Consider the following 13,929-nt stretch of genomic DNA (forward strand, 5'->3'; position numbering starts at 1 on the left):
TCTCTCCTCCCTACCCTAAACTCCTTTTCAATCTAAGCTTCTCAGAGAGGGTCCCACATCCATAACTGCCATCCATGACCATCCATTCACCCTCACCCAGCTGAAGCCCAGTCTCTTCCCCGAATCCTCACATCACAGTTAATCCTCAGAGGCCAAACCCTAAGGACGTCGCTGACCATCAGCGCCAGCTCAGGGGGAAGGGGTGATCTGTGGGAATGTAACAACCCGTCCTTTTGCCTTTGGAGATGCTGGGCTCAGAGACCCTTAGAACCCCTGCCGAGCTGATCTCCAATCTCCCTGTCGCAGTTATTCAATCATATTCTAGTCTGGATGAAGGGATTTTGCAGATGTGATTAAAGTACTAAATTAGTTTATCTTTAGTTAATCCAAAGTCTCAAGGTTGGGTGGGTCTAACCCAATCACATTTAAGATATTTAAACATGGTCGATCTGCACTGGCTTCAGAGACCTCCAGAAGCAGAGAGAAGCACACACGTTTCCACACTCCGGCTCCCCCTGACTCTCCTAGGTTCAGTCAGCGGAGACTAAGTACCAGTGTTCCGCCAACCCAGGAACAGAGCAGGCCCTGCAGGCGCAGCGAGAAGACAGATTCCCGGGAGAGCACTCAGGAGGAAAAATGGAGGTAACTTTAAGGCAGCCCGATGCCTGTTTCGTGGGAGGGTGGCTGGGGTTGTCTTTCATTTCATCTCACAAGAATTTTTGCAGCCATTGAAATGTACGCTGTTCCTTTTTATTTTATTTATTTATTTTTTGAGACGGAGTCTCGCTCTGTCGCCCAGGCTGGAGTGCAGTGGTGCGATCTCAGCTCACTGCAAACTCCCAACTCCCGGGTTCACGCCATTCTCCTGACTCAGCCTCCCGAGCAGCTGGGACTACAGGCGCCGCCACCACGCCCGGCTCATTTTTTTTTGTATTTTCAGTAGAGACAGGGTTTCAAAGTGTGTTAGCCAGGATGGTCTGGATCTCCTAACATGATCCACCCGCCTCGGCCTCCCAAAGTGCTGGGATTACAGGCATGAGCCATCTTACCCTCGCAGGTGCCCGCTTCCTCTGTATGCTCAGCCACAGGCGTTCTCTAGTAGCTGTTTTGAAGTCTAGCTCCACTGATTCCACCATCTGTGTCATTTCTTGGTCTCTTGATGGATTTTCTGCCAGTGGTGAATTGTGTTTCTCTGTTTTGTTGTATGCCGGGCCATTGAAGGTAGGAGGCCAGCCCTGTGCATTTTACGTGATTAGGTGCCAAATACTTCGTGTTCTTTTAACTAATGTTGGGCTTTTGTTTGTCATGCAGTTAAATTATTTGGAATTAGACTGATGCTTTGGGGGATCGTTTTGAATCTTTGTTAGTTGGTATGAGAAGAAACTTCAGTCTGTGGGTAATTTGACCCCACTGCTGAGGCCCTGCTCTCCTAGCACTCTCTTCAAAGGCCCTTGGACTAGGCAGACTTTTCACTCCAGCTGTGGAGACTCAGATTCTCCATCGCCCAGAGTGACCCCAGGAATTTTTCAGCCTGGTCCTTTCTCGCGGTGCTTTCCCAGCCCAGGCAGTTTCGTCTCATTCATGCTCTGATCTCTGCTTGGACGGGGGACTTCCCAGTAGATCCACAGAGCTCTCTCTCTCCCTCTCTCCACCCTCTCCCCAGTACTGCTTCTGTGTCCTACACTTGCCACTGTGAGGTCCAGCAGACTCTCCTGAAGTTCTCAGCTCAGGAGAACACATACGCTCTGCTTGATTTCCCTCTCCCTGCTCTCCAGCCTGGAAACTGGATGCAGGTTTGAGCTGGGTACTTGTAGGAGCCCCAAGTCTTGTTTCCTGCCTTCACTCCATTGCCCCATGCGCCCTTGTCCAGTGTCTAAAACCCCTGGGTTCATGTTGTTCGTCTGGCAGTTTACTTTTTAAATACAAGGGGAGCCAGTCGCAATGGCTCACGCCTATAATCCCAGTACTTTGGGAGACCAAGACAGGCCGAGACAGGCGGATCACTTGAGGTCAGGGGTTCGAGACCAGCCTGACTAACATGGTGAAACCCCGTCTCTACTAAAGAAACACAAAACATTAGCCAGGTGTGGTGGTGCGTGCCTGCAATCCCAGCTACTTGGGAGGCTGAAGCAGGAGAAGCACTTGAACCCAGGAGGCAGAAGTTGCAGTGAGCTGAGACTACACCACTGCCCTCCAGCCTGGTGACAGAGCAAGACTCTGTCTCAAAAAAAAAAAAAAAAAGATATTCTAATATGTAAATATTTATCTTTTTTATTATTATTATTATTAGAAAGTAACACTTCCCACCGAAACTACCAGAAACATCCAGAAAATGAAGCAGAAAAATGCAGCCCAGGAATCAGAAAAGGCCTCAGGTATGGGGTCCTCAGAGTCTTATATGTAGTAGAGAAAATTTTCCAGCCCACCTCCGTCTTCTCGAGTCTGATATGCTCATCCCAGCCCCAAGAGGGGGCATCTCAGGGGATTCCAGGGCTGCCCTCAGCATCCCCCAAGCTCCCTGCCCACAGCTCAGGTGACAGTGAGAGGCCCCGCAGGGGTGGGATGTGAGTCCCACATCAGAGGAGCGCTCCCAGGCAGCAAATACGCCGTCACACCCTGTCAGTATCCTCTGAGACATTTTAAGGAAGTTGAGCAAGACCCAGGCTCTCAGGTGCCTCCTTGCCTGTCCCAGTGACCGGATGTGTCAGGCATCAGGACTTAGGCAGATACCGAATCTCTCACTTCTCCTTTGAGGTCCTATTATCTCCCGTAACTGAATAAAGTCAAGTTCGGACCTGTCCGTGTAGAGGCAGCATCTTGCACGTGTGCAGGTGAGTTATGCCAAAGTACATCCATATTCCTCTTTCCTTCCAGTCCGGTCAATTAAACCTTGGAGTGACCAGGAAATCCAGAGTTTCCTGCAGGAATGGGAATTTCTTGAACGGGAAGTGTACAGGGTGAAGAAGAAGTACCACGTAGTATCAAAAACAATTGCCCAGCGTCTCAAGCAGAGAGGTATGAAGAAGAGCTGGCAGGAATGTCTCCAGATGCTAATAAGCTTGCAGGACTTATACTTCACTATTCAGGAGGCCAACCAGAGGCCAAGGTGCCTACCCTTGCCATGTCCTTATGGCGAGGCCCTGCACAGGATTCTGGGATACAGATGGAAAATCGGTGTCTTCTCAGGTTTGTGTGTTTTGTATTCATCTTCATAGTCCTTTAGTGACTGCCATTGGCTTCCCCCACCCCACCCCCACCATCCTTGTGCCCTGAGTAGAGCAGAGAATGACGAGACAGGCCCCTGCCCAGAGCCCCTGGCACACAGCACAGGGGACTTGCTGCTCTGATGGGCTGCCTGCCTCTATTTTTCCTTTTTGTTCTTCCCCAAAGTAATAATGCTGAGGACTTTGTTCAGGGACTTGTTCAGAATGGACATGGCCCTGGGGCTGGGTGAGGTCACAGGCAAGGATTCAGGTACAGGGTGGGTGATGCCCTCACGAGCCCTCCATGTGTCTTCTGTCTCTCTCAGGTCCTCCCTGTGCAGATGCGGTTGACCTCGCACCTCCTGAGCACCAGCCCCAGGCCTGTGGCATTCCCATAGCCGTTCAGGAGCCGACGTGGGCCCCGACACCTGTGATCTATGTGGGAAATCCTCCGGTACCCGAATGGGAGCCCTGGAACACGAATAGTCATGCTCCATATATGAATCCTGCTTTTCCCCCAGCAGCCCCAGGCCCCCTACCACAGTGGGCCATCTCTACTGACTGATCCAGATCTTGAAGACAATTAGAATCTGGATCCCGATTCTTCAGAAAGACTGAAAAGTAGCACAATCTGTGTGTGTTAGTGCATGACTCCTTCCCCTCCTCACCTGGTGCAATGAGAATAAATGTGAAATAAATGATCGACCGTGACCTCATCCCTTTCTGGCTCGTGCTTGTGGCTTGGGTTGAACCTCCAATTGTAGAGACCATGGGACAGGGAGGGGGCTCAGCCCCCGGTGACCTGGGACCCATCCTTTCATTCCTGCATCATGCTTCCTGCATGGAAGCCCCTTTGTAGTAAGGGACAACTTTTACCCCAGAGGTAACTGCTCAATCCTGCCTTCATTTCCTGGCTGTGTGACCACAGAAACCTTTTTTTTTTTTTTGAGATGGAGTCTCACTTTGTTGCCCAGGCTGGAGTGCAGTGGTGTAATCTCCGCTCACTGCAACCTCCACCTCCTGGATTCAAGCAATTCGCTGCCTCAGCCTCCCACGTAGCCGGGATTACAGGCGCCCGCTACCATGCCCAGCTAATTTTTGTATTTTTAGTAGAAACGGAGTTTCACCATCTTGGCCAGGCTGCTCTTGAACTCCTGACCTCAGGTGATCCACTCCCCTTGGCCTCACAAAATGCTGGGATTACAGGCGTGAGCCACTGCGCCCAGCCAGAACTTTTATTTCATGTTTCTGAGCCCCCAGATCCTCATATTAAAATTGAAGCTGATATCTTACTTCAGGAGAGAGTTTTTGGGAAAAAACACATACCTGGCATAATCACTCTGTGTTACGTTCATTTTCCCACATTTCTCGGTGGTCTCATTGAGAAGTGAAGCCAGCTGGCTTCTGGGTGGGGTGGGGACTTGTAGAACTTTTCTGTCTAGTGAGAGGAGTGTAAATGCACCAATCAGTGCTCTGTGTCTAGCTAGAGGATTGTAAATGCACCAATCAGCATTCTGTAAAAATGGACTAATCAGCACTCTGTAAAATGGACCAATCAGCAGGACATGGGCGGGGCCAAATAAGGAAATAAAAGCTGGCCGCCCCAGCCAGCAGTGGCAACCTGATCACATCCTCTTCGATGTTGTGGGAGCTTTGTTCTTTCTTTGTTCTCCACATTGGGGTCTGCACCGCCTTTAAGAGCTGTAACACTCGCCGTGAAGGTCCGTGGCTTCATTCTTGAAGTCTGTGAGACCAAGAACCTACCGGAAGGAGAAACTCTGGACATATCTGAAGGAACAAACTCCGGCCACACCATCTTTAAGAGCTGTGACACTCACCACAAAGGTATGCGGCTTCATTCTTGAAGTCAGCCAGACCAAGAACCCACCAGAAGGAATACATTCCGGACACATTGTTATTATATTTTTTTGAGACGGAGTCTAGCTCTTGTCCCAGGCTGGAGTAGGGTGGCACAATCTCGGCTCACCGCAATCTCTGCCACCTGGGTTCAAGCGATTCTCCTGCCACAGCCTCTCAAGTAGCTGGAATCATGCACCACCACATCTGGCTAACTTTTTGTATTTGTTAATACATGGAGACGGGGTTTCTCCATGTTGGTCAGCTGGTCTGGAACTCCCGACATCAGGTGATCTGCCGGCCTCCGCCTCCCAAAGGGCTGGGATTACAGACGTGAGCTACGCACCCAGCCCGTGGTCTTATTTTTTTAGGAAACATGATTTTGAGATAATTACAGTTTTACATGCAGTTGTAACAACTAGTAGAGAGGGATTAGAGAGACCCCTTAGGCCCTGTGTCCAGGTTCCCCCAGCGGTAACAGCCAGAAAGCACAATATCATAACCAGGATATTGACATCCATACAGTCAAGAGGGTCAGCAGAAGAAACCGTCTCACTGCCCTTTATGAGGGACATGCACGTCCCTCCTGCCCTCAGCCCCTGCCTAACTCCTGGCAACCCCTGAAATACTCTTCCTTTTAATAAGTTTGTTATTTCTTTTTTTTTTTTTTTTTTTTTTTTTTTTTTTTTTTTGAGACGGAGTCTGGCTCTGTCGCCCGGGCTGGAGTGCATAAAGTGGCCGGATCTCAGCTCACTGCAAGCTCCGCCCCCCGGGTTCCCGCCATTCTCCTGACTCAGCCTCCCGAGTAGCTGGGACTACAGGCGCCCGCCACCTCGCCCGGCTAGTTTTTTTTTTGTATTTTTTTTTTAGTAGAGACGGGGTTTCACCGTGTTCGCCAGGATGGTCTCGATCTCCTAACCTCGTGATCCGCCCGTCTCGGCCTCCCAAAGTGCTGGGATTACAGGCTTGAGCCACCGCGCCCGGCCAAGTTTGTTATTTCAACAGTGTTATATAAATGGGATTGTACGGTATGTAGCTTTTTGGGAATAGTTTTTTTCAGTTACTCATTAGAGATTCCTCCAGGTTGTTGCATGGATCAATGTTCATTCCTTTTTCTTGCCGTGTAGTGTTCCACTGTGTGGATGTACCAGATTAAACCATTTGCCCATTGAATGACATCCAGGCTGTTTCCAGTTTGGACTATTGTGAATAAAGCTGCTATAAACCTCCAGATACAGGTTTTGTGTAAACTGAAGACTTCCTTTGGGATAAACACCCAGGGGTACAATTTCCGGGTGTATAATATTGCATGTGTAATTTTTTTTTTTTTGAGACGGAGTCTCGCTCTGTCACCCAGGCTAGAGTGCAGTGGTGCAATCTCAGCTCACTGCAACCTCTGCCTCCGGGGTTCAAGCGACTCTCCTGCCTCAGCCTCGACAGTAGCTGGGATTATAGGCGCCTGCCACCATACCTAGCTAACTTTTGTATTTTTAGTAGAGACAGGGTTTCTGCATATTGGCCAGGCTGGTCTCGAACTCTTGACCTCAGGTGATCCACACACCTTGGCCTCCCAAAGTGCTGGGATTGCATGCATGAGCCACCGTGCCTGGCCTAATTTGTTTGTTTGTTTGTTTGTTTGTTTACCGGATGGCTGTGTCATTCTACACCCCCACCAGCAATGTATGAGTGAAACAGTTTCTCCACATCCTCACCAGCATTTTGTTTTGTCACTGTTCATGAAAAGGCGAATAGAATGGCCTTCAGAGTGTCCAGCACAGAGGGCCTGAGCAGAGCTCGGAATGATGGGACTGGCCTCTGCCAGGGCCCCTCTGTAGAGCATCACAAACAGTGATACCTAATTACGGCTTCCATTTTCAGTTCCCTAGCGGCTGGTGATACGGAACATGTTGTATGCTTATTTGCCATCTGTGTATCCTCTGCAGTGACATGGCTCTTCATGGTTTTGACCATTTTCTAATTGGATTTTTGTTTTTATTGTTATTATTTGAGTTTTTTATATATTCTAGTTTTAAGGGATATGGGTTTCACAGATGTTTTCTCCCTGTTTGTAGCTTGTCTTTTCATGCTCTTCTTACGGGCTTTCACAAAGAAAAGACTTTATGAGGTACAATTTATCAAAATTTTAATGGGTAGTGCTTTGGGTGGCAAATCTAAGAACTCTTTCATTAGTCCTAGATCCTGAAGACTTTTTCCTATATTTTTCTAAAAGTGTTACAGTTTTACATTTTGCATTTAAGTCCCTGGTATGTTTGAGTTAAATCGTGATTAAAGTTTGTGAAGTTTAGGTTAAGGTTCATTTTGTGTGTATGTGCCTGTGAATGTCCAGTTGCTCCAGTACTATTTTCTGAAGAGGCTGTCTTTTCTGCATTGAATTGGTTTTGCATTTATGTAACAAACTGGGTGGGCATATTTGTGTGGTTGTTGTCATGGGTTCTGTACCTTGTTCCATTGGTCTACACTCTGCTAATACCACACACCCTTGCTTACTATAGCTGTATAAGTTGTTAAATCCTATAAATTAATTCTTCCTACTTTGTTCTTTGATTGATTTTTCAAACATTGAACCAGTCTGGAGTACTTCAATTGTTCATCATATAATTTTTTCATCTATTATTGACTTATTTTTAGTAATGTTTTATTAATGATTTCTGCATCAGTATTCAAGAAAGATGCTGTTTTACAGTTTTGTTATACTGTCTTTTTCTGGTTTTGGTATCAGGATAACACTAGCTTCATAAAGTAAATTTGCAAGTGAAATAAGCTAGCCACAGGAAGACAAATACTGCATGATCTCACTTTTATGTGGAATCTAAAATAGTCAAACTTATAGAAGACAGTAGAATGGTGGTTGCCAGGGCTGGAGGGAGGGAGAAATGGGGAAATGGGGAGATGCTGGTCATGAGTGTAAAGTTTCCATTACTCAAGATGAATAAGATCTGGAGATGGAATGTACAGCATGGTGACTATAGTTAACACTATTGTATTTTATACCTGAAATGTGTTTAGAGAGTAGATCGTAAGTGTTCTCGTCTTACACACACACACAGAGGTTAACTATGTGAGGCAATAAATATGTTAACTGACTTGACTGTGGTGCCCATTGCACAATATATACATATATTTAAAAATCAAGTTTTAAAATCGATACTTTGTTTGAGACGGAGTCTCGCTCTGTCACCCAGGCTGAAGTGCAGTGGTGTGATCTCAGCTCACTACAACCTCTGCCTCCCGGGTTCAAGCGATTCTCCTGCCTCAGCCTCCCAGGTAGCTGGGACTACAGGCACATATCACCATGCCTGGCTAATGTTTTGTATTTTTAGTAGAGATGGGGTTTCACTGTGTTAGCCAAGATGGTCTCGATCTCCTGACCTCGTGATCCACCTGCCTCAGTCTCCCAAAGTGCTGTGGTTACAGGTGTGAGCCACTGTGCCCAGACAATTCATACCATTTTTATCTGTCAATTATACTTGAATAAAGCTGAATAAAAAGACTACAGTCATCATTATGGATGCTGGTAAAAACAAAACAAAATTCTTTTGGTTAAGCTATTTTTTTGCTATGCTCAAAGATAAAATTGGACACAGAAAACCAAGCTAACTAAACTAAATATCTAAAGCTATAGAAAGGCCACTGCACTCCAGCCTGGGTGACAGAGCAAGACTCCATCTAAAGAAAAAAAAAAAAAAAGTGCTTCTGTAAATAGAGAAGAGAGAATAAAGCCTTAGAGATTTAACTATATGCAGAAATCCAAAGACAAAAATCAAACATTGCAGAAGGATACTTCTGCTTGGATTATTTCCTTCAAACTTGGAAACACAGATTCAGAAGACATCCTTCTGTTGATAAAATAGTGCCAATCAACACAGACACTGACAAGGCTGACCTCAATGATCAGGATAAAGAAGATGATGAAATGTTAATTCAACTTGAAGAAACCTGGGGAATTTAAGTATCCAGAAATAAGCCTATTTGTACCTGAAGCTATTGATATCACATACATGTCTAAAAATTGTTCCGCAATTAAAATGAAAAGTTTAAAAGTATTCGTGTCAAAGTCATACATATTTCTATACTCAAGATCATCTTACAATTTATACCTTCTTGAACAGGCCGACAACCATTTTTGTCCTGAAATAAGCCTTCAGAATTAAATGTTAATTTTAATTTATGGACTTTTTCAGCAAGTACTCATTTATATATATGAAAAATAATATATACAAATACATATATGAAAATGGGAATGAGAATTCTGGAAAACACTTTTTATTCTCTTTACATGAAGAAAATACATTTCCAGTCTAGTGCAATAAGTTACACTGATTGAAAAATAGTCCATGTACAAGTTTGTAGAATTTTGCCTGGAGTTGGAATCTGTAGCATTCAGCAAATGTTCAGAGGGATCCATGACTCCAAAAAGGTTACAAACTGCTGATCTAGAAAAATGGTTACATTAGTTATCCCTAAAGCAGGCAATGAATATTGTTTCTGCTTAAAAAAAAAAAAAAAAAAGTCATTGCCAAATGCCAGGATATCTAGACTTTCTTCTATGTCATCCACTAGGAGTTTTATAGTTTTATATTTTGTATTTAGTTCTGGGATCCATTTTGAGTTAATTTTTGTGAAAGGTATAAGGTGTAAAGTCTCTGTGTAAATTTTTTCTTTCTTTTTTTTTTTTTTTTTTTTGCATTTGGATGTCCAGGCCAGTTTTCCAGCACCATTTGTTGAAGACTGCCTTTCCTCCTCTGTATTATTGTATTACCTTTGTTCCTTTGTCAAAGAACATTTGACTCTATTTGTATGGATCTGTTTCTGAGCTCTCAACTCTATTCCATTGATATATTTGTCTCTTTTTTGGCCAGTATGATACTGTCTTGATTACTGTAGTTTTATAATGAGTCTTAAAGCCAGGTAGTGTCGGTCATTTTTTTCTTCTTTTCAATGTTGTGTTGCTATTCTGGGTCTTTTGCCTTTCCTTATAAATTTTAGAATCATTTTGAAATCATTTTGAAAGTTATTCACAAAATAACTTGCTGGGATTTCAATTGAGATTACATTGAATCTATAGACTAAGTTGAGAAGAACTGACAGCTTGATAATATTGAGTCTTCCCATCCATGAACATGGAATTTCTCTCCATTTATTTCGTTCTTTGGTTTCTTTCATTAGAGTTTGTTGCTTTACTTATATAGATCTTGTACATGGTTTGTTAGATTTATAACTAAGAATTTTATTTTGGGGGATGCTGGTGTAAATTGTATTTTTAATTTCACATTCCACTTGTTCATTGCTGATACTAAGAAAAATGATTAACTTTTATATATCCTGAAGTTTGTTGTAATTGCTTATTAATTCTGGGAGATTTTTTATTTACTCTTTTGTGTTTCTACCTTTTCTACGTAGATGATCATGTCATTGGTGAAGAAAGACAGCTTCATTTCTTCCTCCACAGGTGTGTACCTTTTATTTCCTTTTCTTCATATTGCATTAGCTAGGACTTCCATTGTGATATTGAGAAGCAGTGATGTGAGAGGACAGCCTTGCTTTGTTCCTGTTCTTGGTGAGATATAACTGACTTTCTCACTATTAAATATGATGTAAGCAGTAGAGTTTTAGTAGATATTATTTACCAAGTTGAGGAAGTTCCCCTCTATTCCTAGTTTAATGAGAGAGTTTTGTTTTGTTTTGTTTTGTTTTTTTAAATCATGAATGCATGCTGGATTTTGTAAAATGCTTTTTCTTTTTTTTTTTTTTTTTTTTTTTTGAGATGGAGTTTTACTCTGTTGCCCAGGCTGGAGTGCAGTGGCCTGATCTCGGCTCACTGCAACCTCCGCCTCCCAGGTTCACCCCATTCTCCTGCCTCTGCCTCCCAAGTAGCTGGAACCCACCACGACGCCCGGCTAATTTTTTTTTCTTTTTTTTTTTGTATTTTTAGTAGAGATGGGGTTTCACTGTGTTAGCCAGGATGGTTTTGATCTCCTGACCTCGTCATCTGCCCGCCTCAGTCTCCCAAAGTGCTGGGATTACAGGCGTGAGTCACCACACCCGGCCATAAAATGCTTTTTCTGCTTCTATGAGTTCAACTTTAAAAATTCCACATACAAGTGATATACTTAGTCAGGTTTCCCCAGAGATACAAAATCAATAAGTGAGAGAGAGAGAGACATATAAGAGGGCATTTATTAGGGGGATTGGCTCGTGCAGTGAAAACTAAGTCCCATGGCAAGCCTTCTGCAAGCTGGAGATTGTGAGGTGCTGGTCATGTGATTCAGTCCAAGTCCGAAGGCCTCAGAACCAGGGAAACTGATGATGGAACTCTTAGGTCAGAGGCCAAAGACTTGAGAAACTTGAGGGCTGCTTGTATGAGTCCTGGAGTCCAAAGGCCAGGGAGCCTGGAGTTATCCTGGATAAGAGAGGATGAGAGTGTCTCAGCTGTAGCTGATAGGTAAACATATTTGCCTTTTCTCTGTTTCTGTTCTCTCCAAACCCCCAGCATTGGACGATGCCAACCCACATTGAGGCTGGATATTTCCCACCTAGTCCACTTAGACTCACATGCTAATCTCCTCTGTAAACACCCCCATAAACACACCCAAAAATAATGCTGTACCAGGTTACTAGGGATTCCTTAATCCAGTAAACTTGATGCCTAAAGTTGGTGTCAAGCTAAAATTAAGTGTCATTGCAAGCCTCTCCCTTGTCACCTTGGCAACAATACACTTTTCCTGAAACCATACCTAATCTCTGAATAAGACAATAACAGGGAAAATCGTTCTGCCTATCATGATGCAAATACCCTGCATACAACCAAAAATGCGTTAATCCCTTCTCCAGAAGAAAAGATAAAGTTTATTCCTCTCCTGATATCCCATGACTTAATACTGTCATGTAAAATTAACAATACTTCAATGGTTATATAAATTCAATAAGTCTAATGTTACATGATAAAGTAATAAGAGAGGAATGGAAACAAAGAGATTTGCTTACTATGTGTATCTATACACACAGACCTAGTCTTGACAAAATAAGGAGGAAATACTTATAACAATTACAGTCCTTGTTTCTGTAACGGGTCACGTGGTCATGGCTGGTACTGATAACTACCTTCTACTACCCGTTCTGCGTTCCCTTTGCCTTCAGCAGGCACCTCAGCGGGTTGTTGTTCTTTACCTGGAAGGGTGACCCAAACCTTTCTTCCTGGAGAGTCTGGACCATTCATAGTCTTGCCTGGATTGAGTTGTTCTAATTTTCCATTGACTTCATCATGGGGCATGCAAGTACTAAGAGACTCCCTAAGGGATCGTCTCTATTCCAGACATGCACTTTCTTACCTCCACTGTGGAGCAGTAATCCAACCATCCCAGCCAACACTGTAACTTCCTTCTTAGTCTCTTGGCTTAAGAGGTAATAGGCCAGCAGGCGTCTCTCAAAAGAAGAGTGGTTCCGTGCAGGTGGTGGTAGGGGCTTGCTCCAGAATTCCAAGGGCCTCTGCTGTGATTCACTCATAGGAGCCCATCAAAGACTTCACACAACATCCCTGTCTGCCACTGACACATCAAGCACCATTGGATCTCCTGGGTCATAGGGTCCAAGTGGCACAGCAGCCTGCACAGCAGTCTGGACCTGTTGCAGAGCCTTCCCCTGTTCTGGGCACCACTCAAAACTGGCAGCTTTTCAGGCCACTTGGGAAATGGACTGGAGTAACTCACCCAAATAAGGAATATGCCGCCTGCAAAATTCAAATAGACCCACTAGTCACTGTGCCTTTTCCTTGGTTGCAGGAGGGGCCAGATGCAACAACTTATCCTTCATTTAGAAGAGGTATCTCCACGGGCCCCACACTACTGGGCCCCTAGAAATTTCGCTGAGGTAGAAGGCCCTGAATTTTAGATTTTAGTTGGATTTATTTCCCATCCCCTGACACACACGTTTCACCGATGAGCCCAGAGGAGTCGCTGCTTCACACTCACTAGGTCCCGTCAGCATAATGTCATCAATGTAAAGGATCAGTGTATCGTTTCTTTCTTTCTTTTTGAGATGAAGTCTTATTCTGTCGCCCAGGCTGGAGCGCAGTGGCTCTATCCCGACTCACTGCAGCCTCCACCTCCCGGGTTCAAGCGATTCTCCTGCCTCAGCCTCCCAAGTAGCTGGGACTACAGGCACGCACCACCAAGCCCGGCTAATTTTTTTTGCGTTTTTAGTAGAGACGGAGTTTCACTGTGTTAGCCAGGATGGTCTCGATCTCCTGACCTCGTGATCCGCCCACCTCAGCCTCCCAAAGTGCTGGGATTACAGGTGTGAGCCACTGTGCCCGGCCCAGGATCAGTATATCTTATGGCAGAAAGAGGCCATGAAGATCCCTGCAAACTAAACTGTGACGTGGGGCTGGAGAGTTGATCTAACCTGAGGGAGGACAGTGAGGCTGTGTTGCTAGCCTGGCCAGCTGAAGGCAAACTGCTTCTGGTGGGCGTCCTGGACAGGGAGGGAGAAAAAGCTGTGTGCCGGATCCATAGTTACACACCAGGTCCCAGGAGACACGTTAATTTGCTCAAGCCATGAAACCACAACTGGTGCAGCAGCTGCAATGAGAGTCACCACTTGGTTAAGCTTCTGGGAATCCACCGTCATTCTCCAGGATTCATCTGTCTTCTGCACAGGCCAGGAGAGTTGGACAAGGATGTGGTGGGAAGCACCAGCCCTGCATCCTTCAAGTCTTTGATGATGGCACTCGTCTCTGTAATTCCTCCAGAAAGGCAGTCTTGGTGTGTTTTTTGTTTGTTTTAGTATTTTTCTAGGTAGAGGTGGCTGTAACGCCTTCCATTTGTCCTTTCCCATCACAACTGCCCTCACT

At 44.9% G+C, this 13,929-nt stretch overlaps 1 protein-coding gene across 1 annotated transcript; it reads left to right on the top strand.

Moving 5' to 3' along the window:
• Nucleotides 1-406: 406 nt before the first annotated feature.
• MSANTD5 (Myb/SANT DNA binding domain containing 5) lies at nt 407-3,918 on the top strand. The gene is made up of 4 exons (XM_050794253.1): nt 407-642; nt 2,291-2,375; nt 2,875-3,186; nt 3,530-3,918. Exons 1-4 carry the CDS (start codon nt 637-639, stop codon nt 3,766-3,768), a joined length of 642 nt encoding a protein of 213 aa, XP_050650210.1. The 5' UTR covers nt 407-636; the 3' UTR covers nt 3,769-3,918.
• Nucleotides 3,919-13,929: the final 10,011 nt, after the last annotated feature.

This window comes from Macaca thibetana, chromosome 6, assembly GCF_024542745.1.
Source record: "Macaca thibetana thibetana isolate TM-01 chromosome 6, ASM2454274v1, whole genome shotgun sequence".
In the NCBI taxonomy this organism is placed as follows: domain Eukaryota; kingdom Metazoa; phylum Chordata; class Mammalia; order Primates; family Cercopithecidae; genus Macaca; species Macaca thibetana.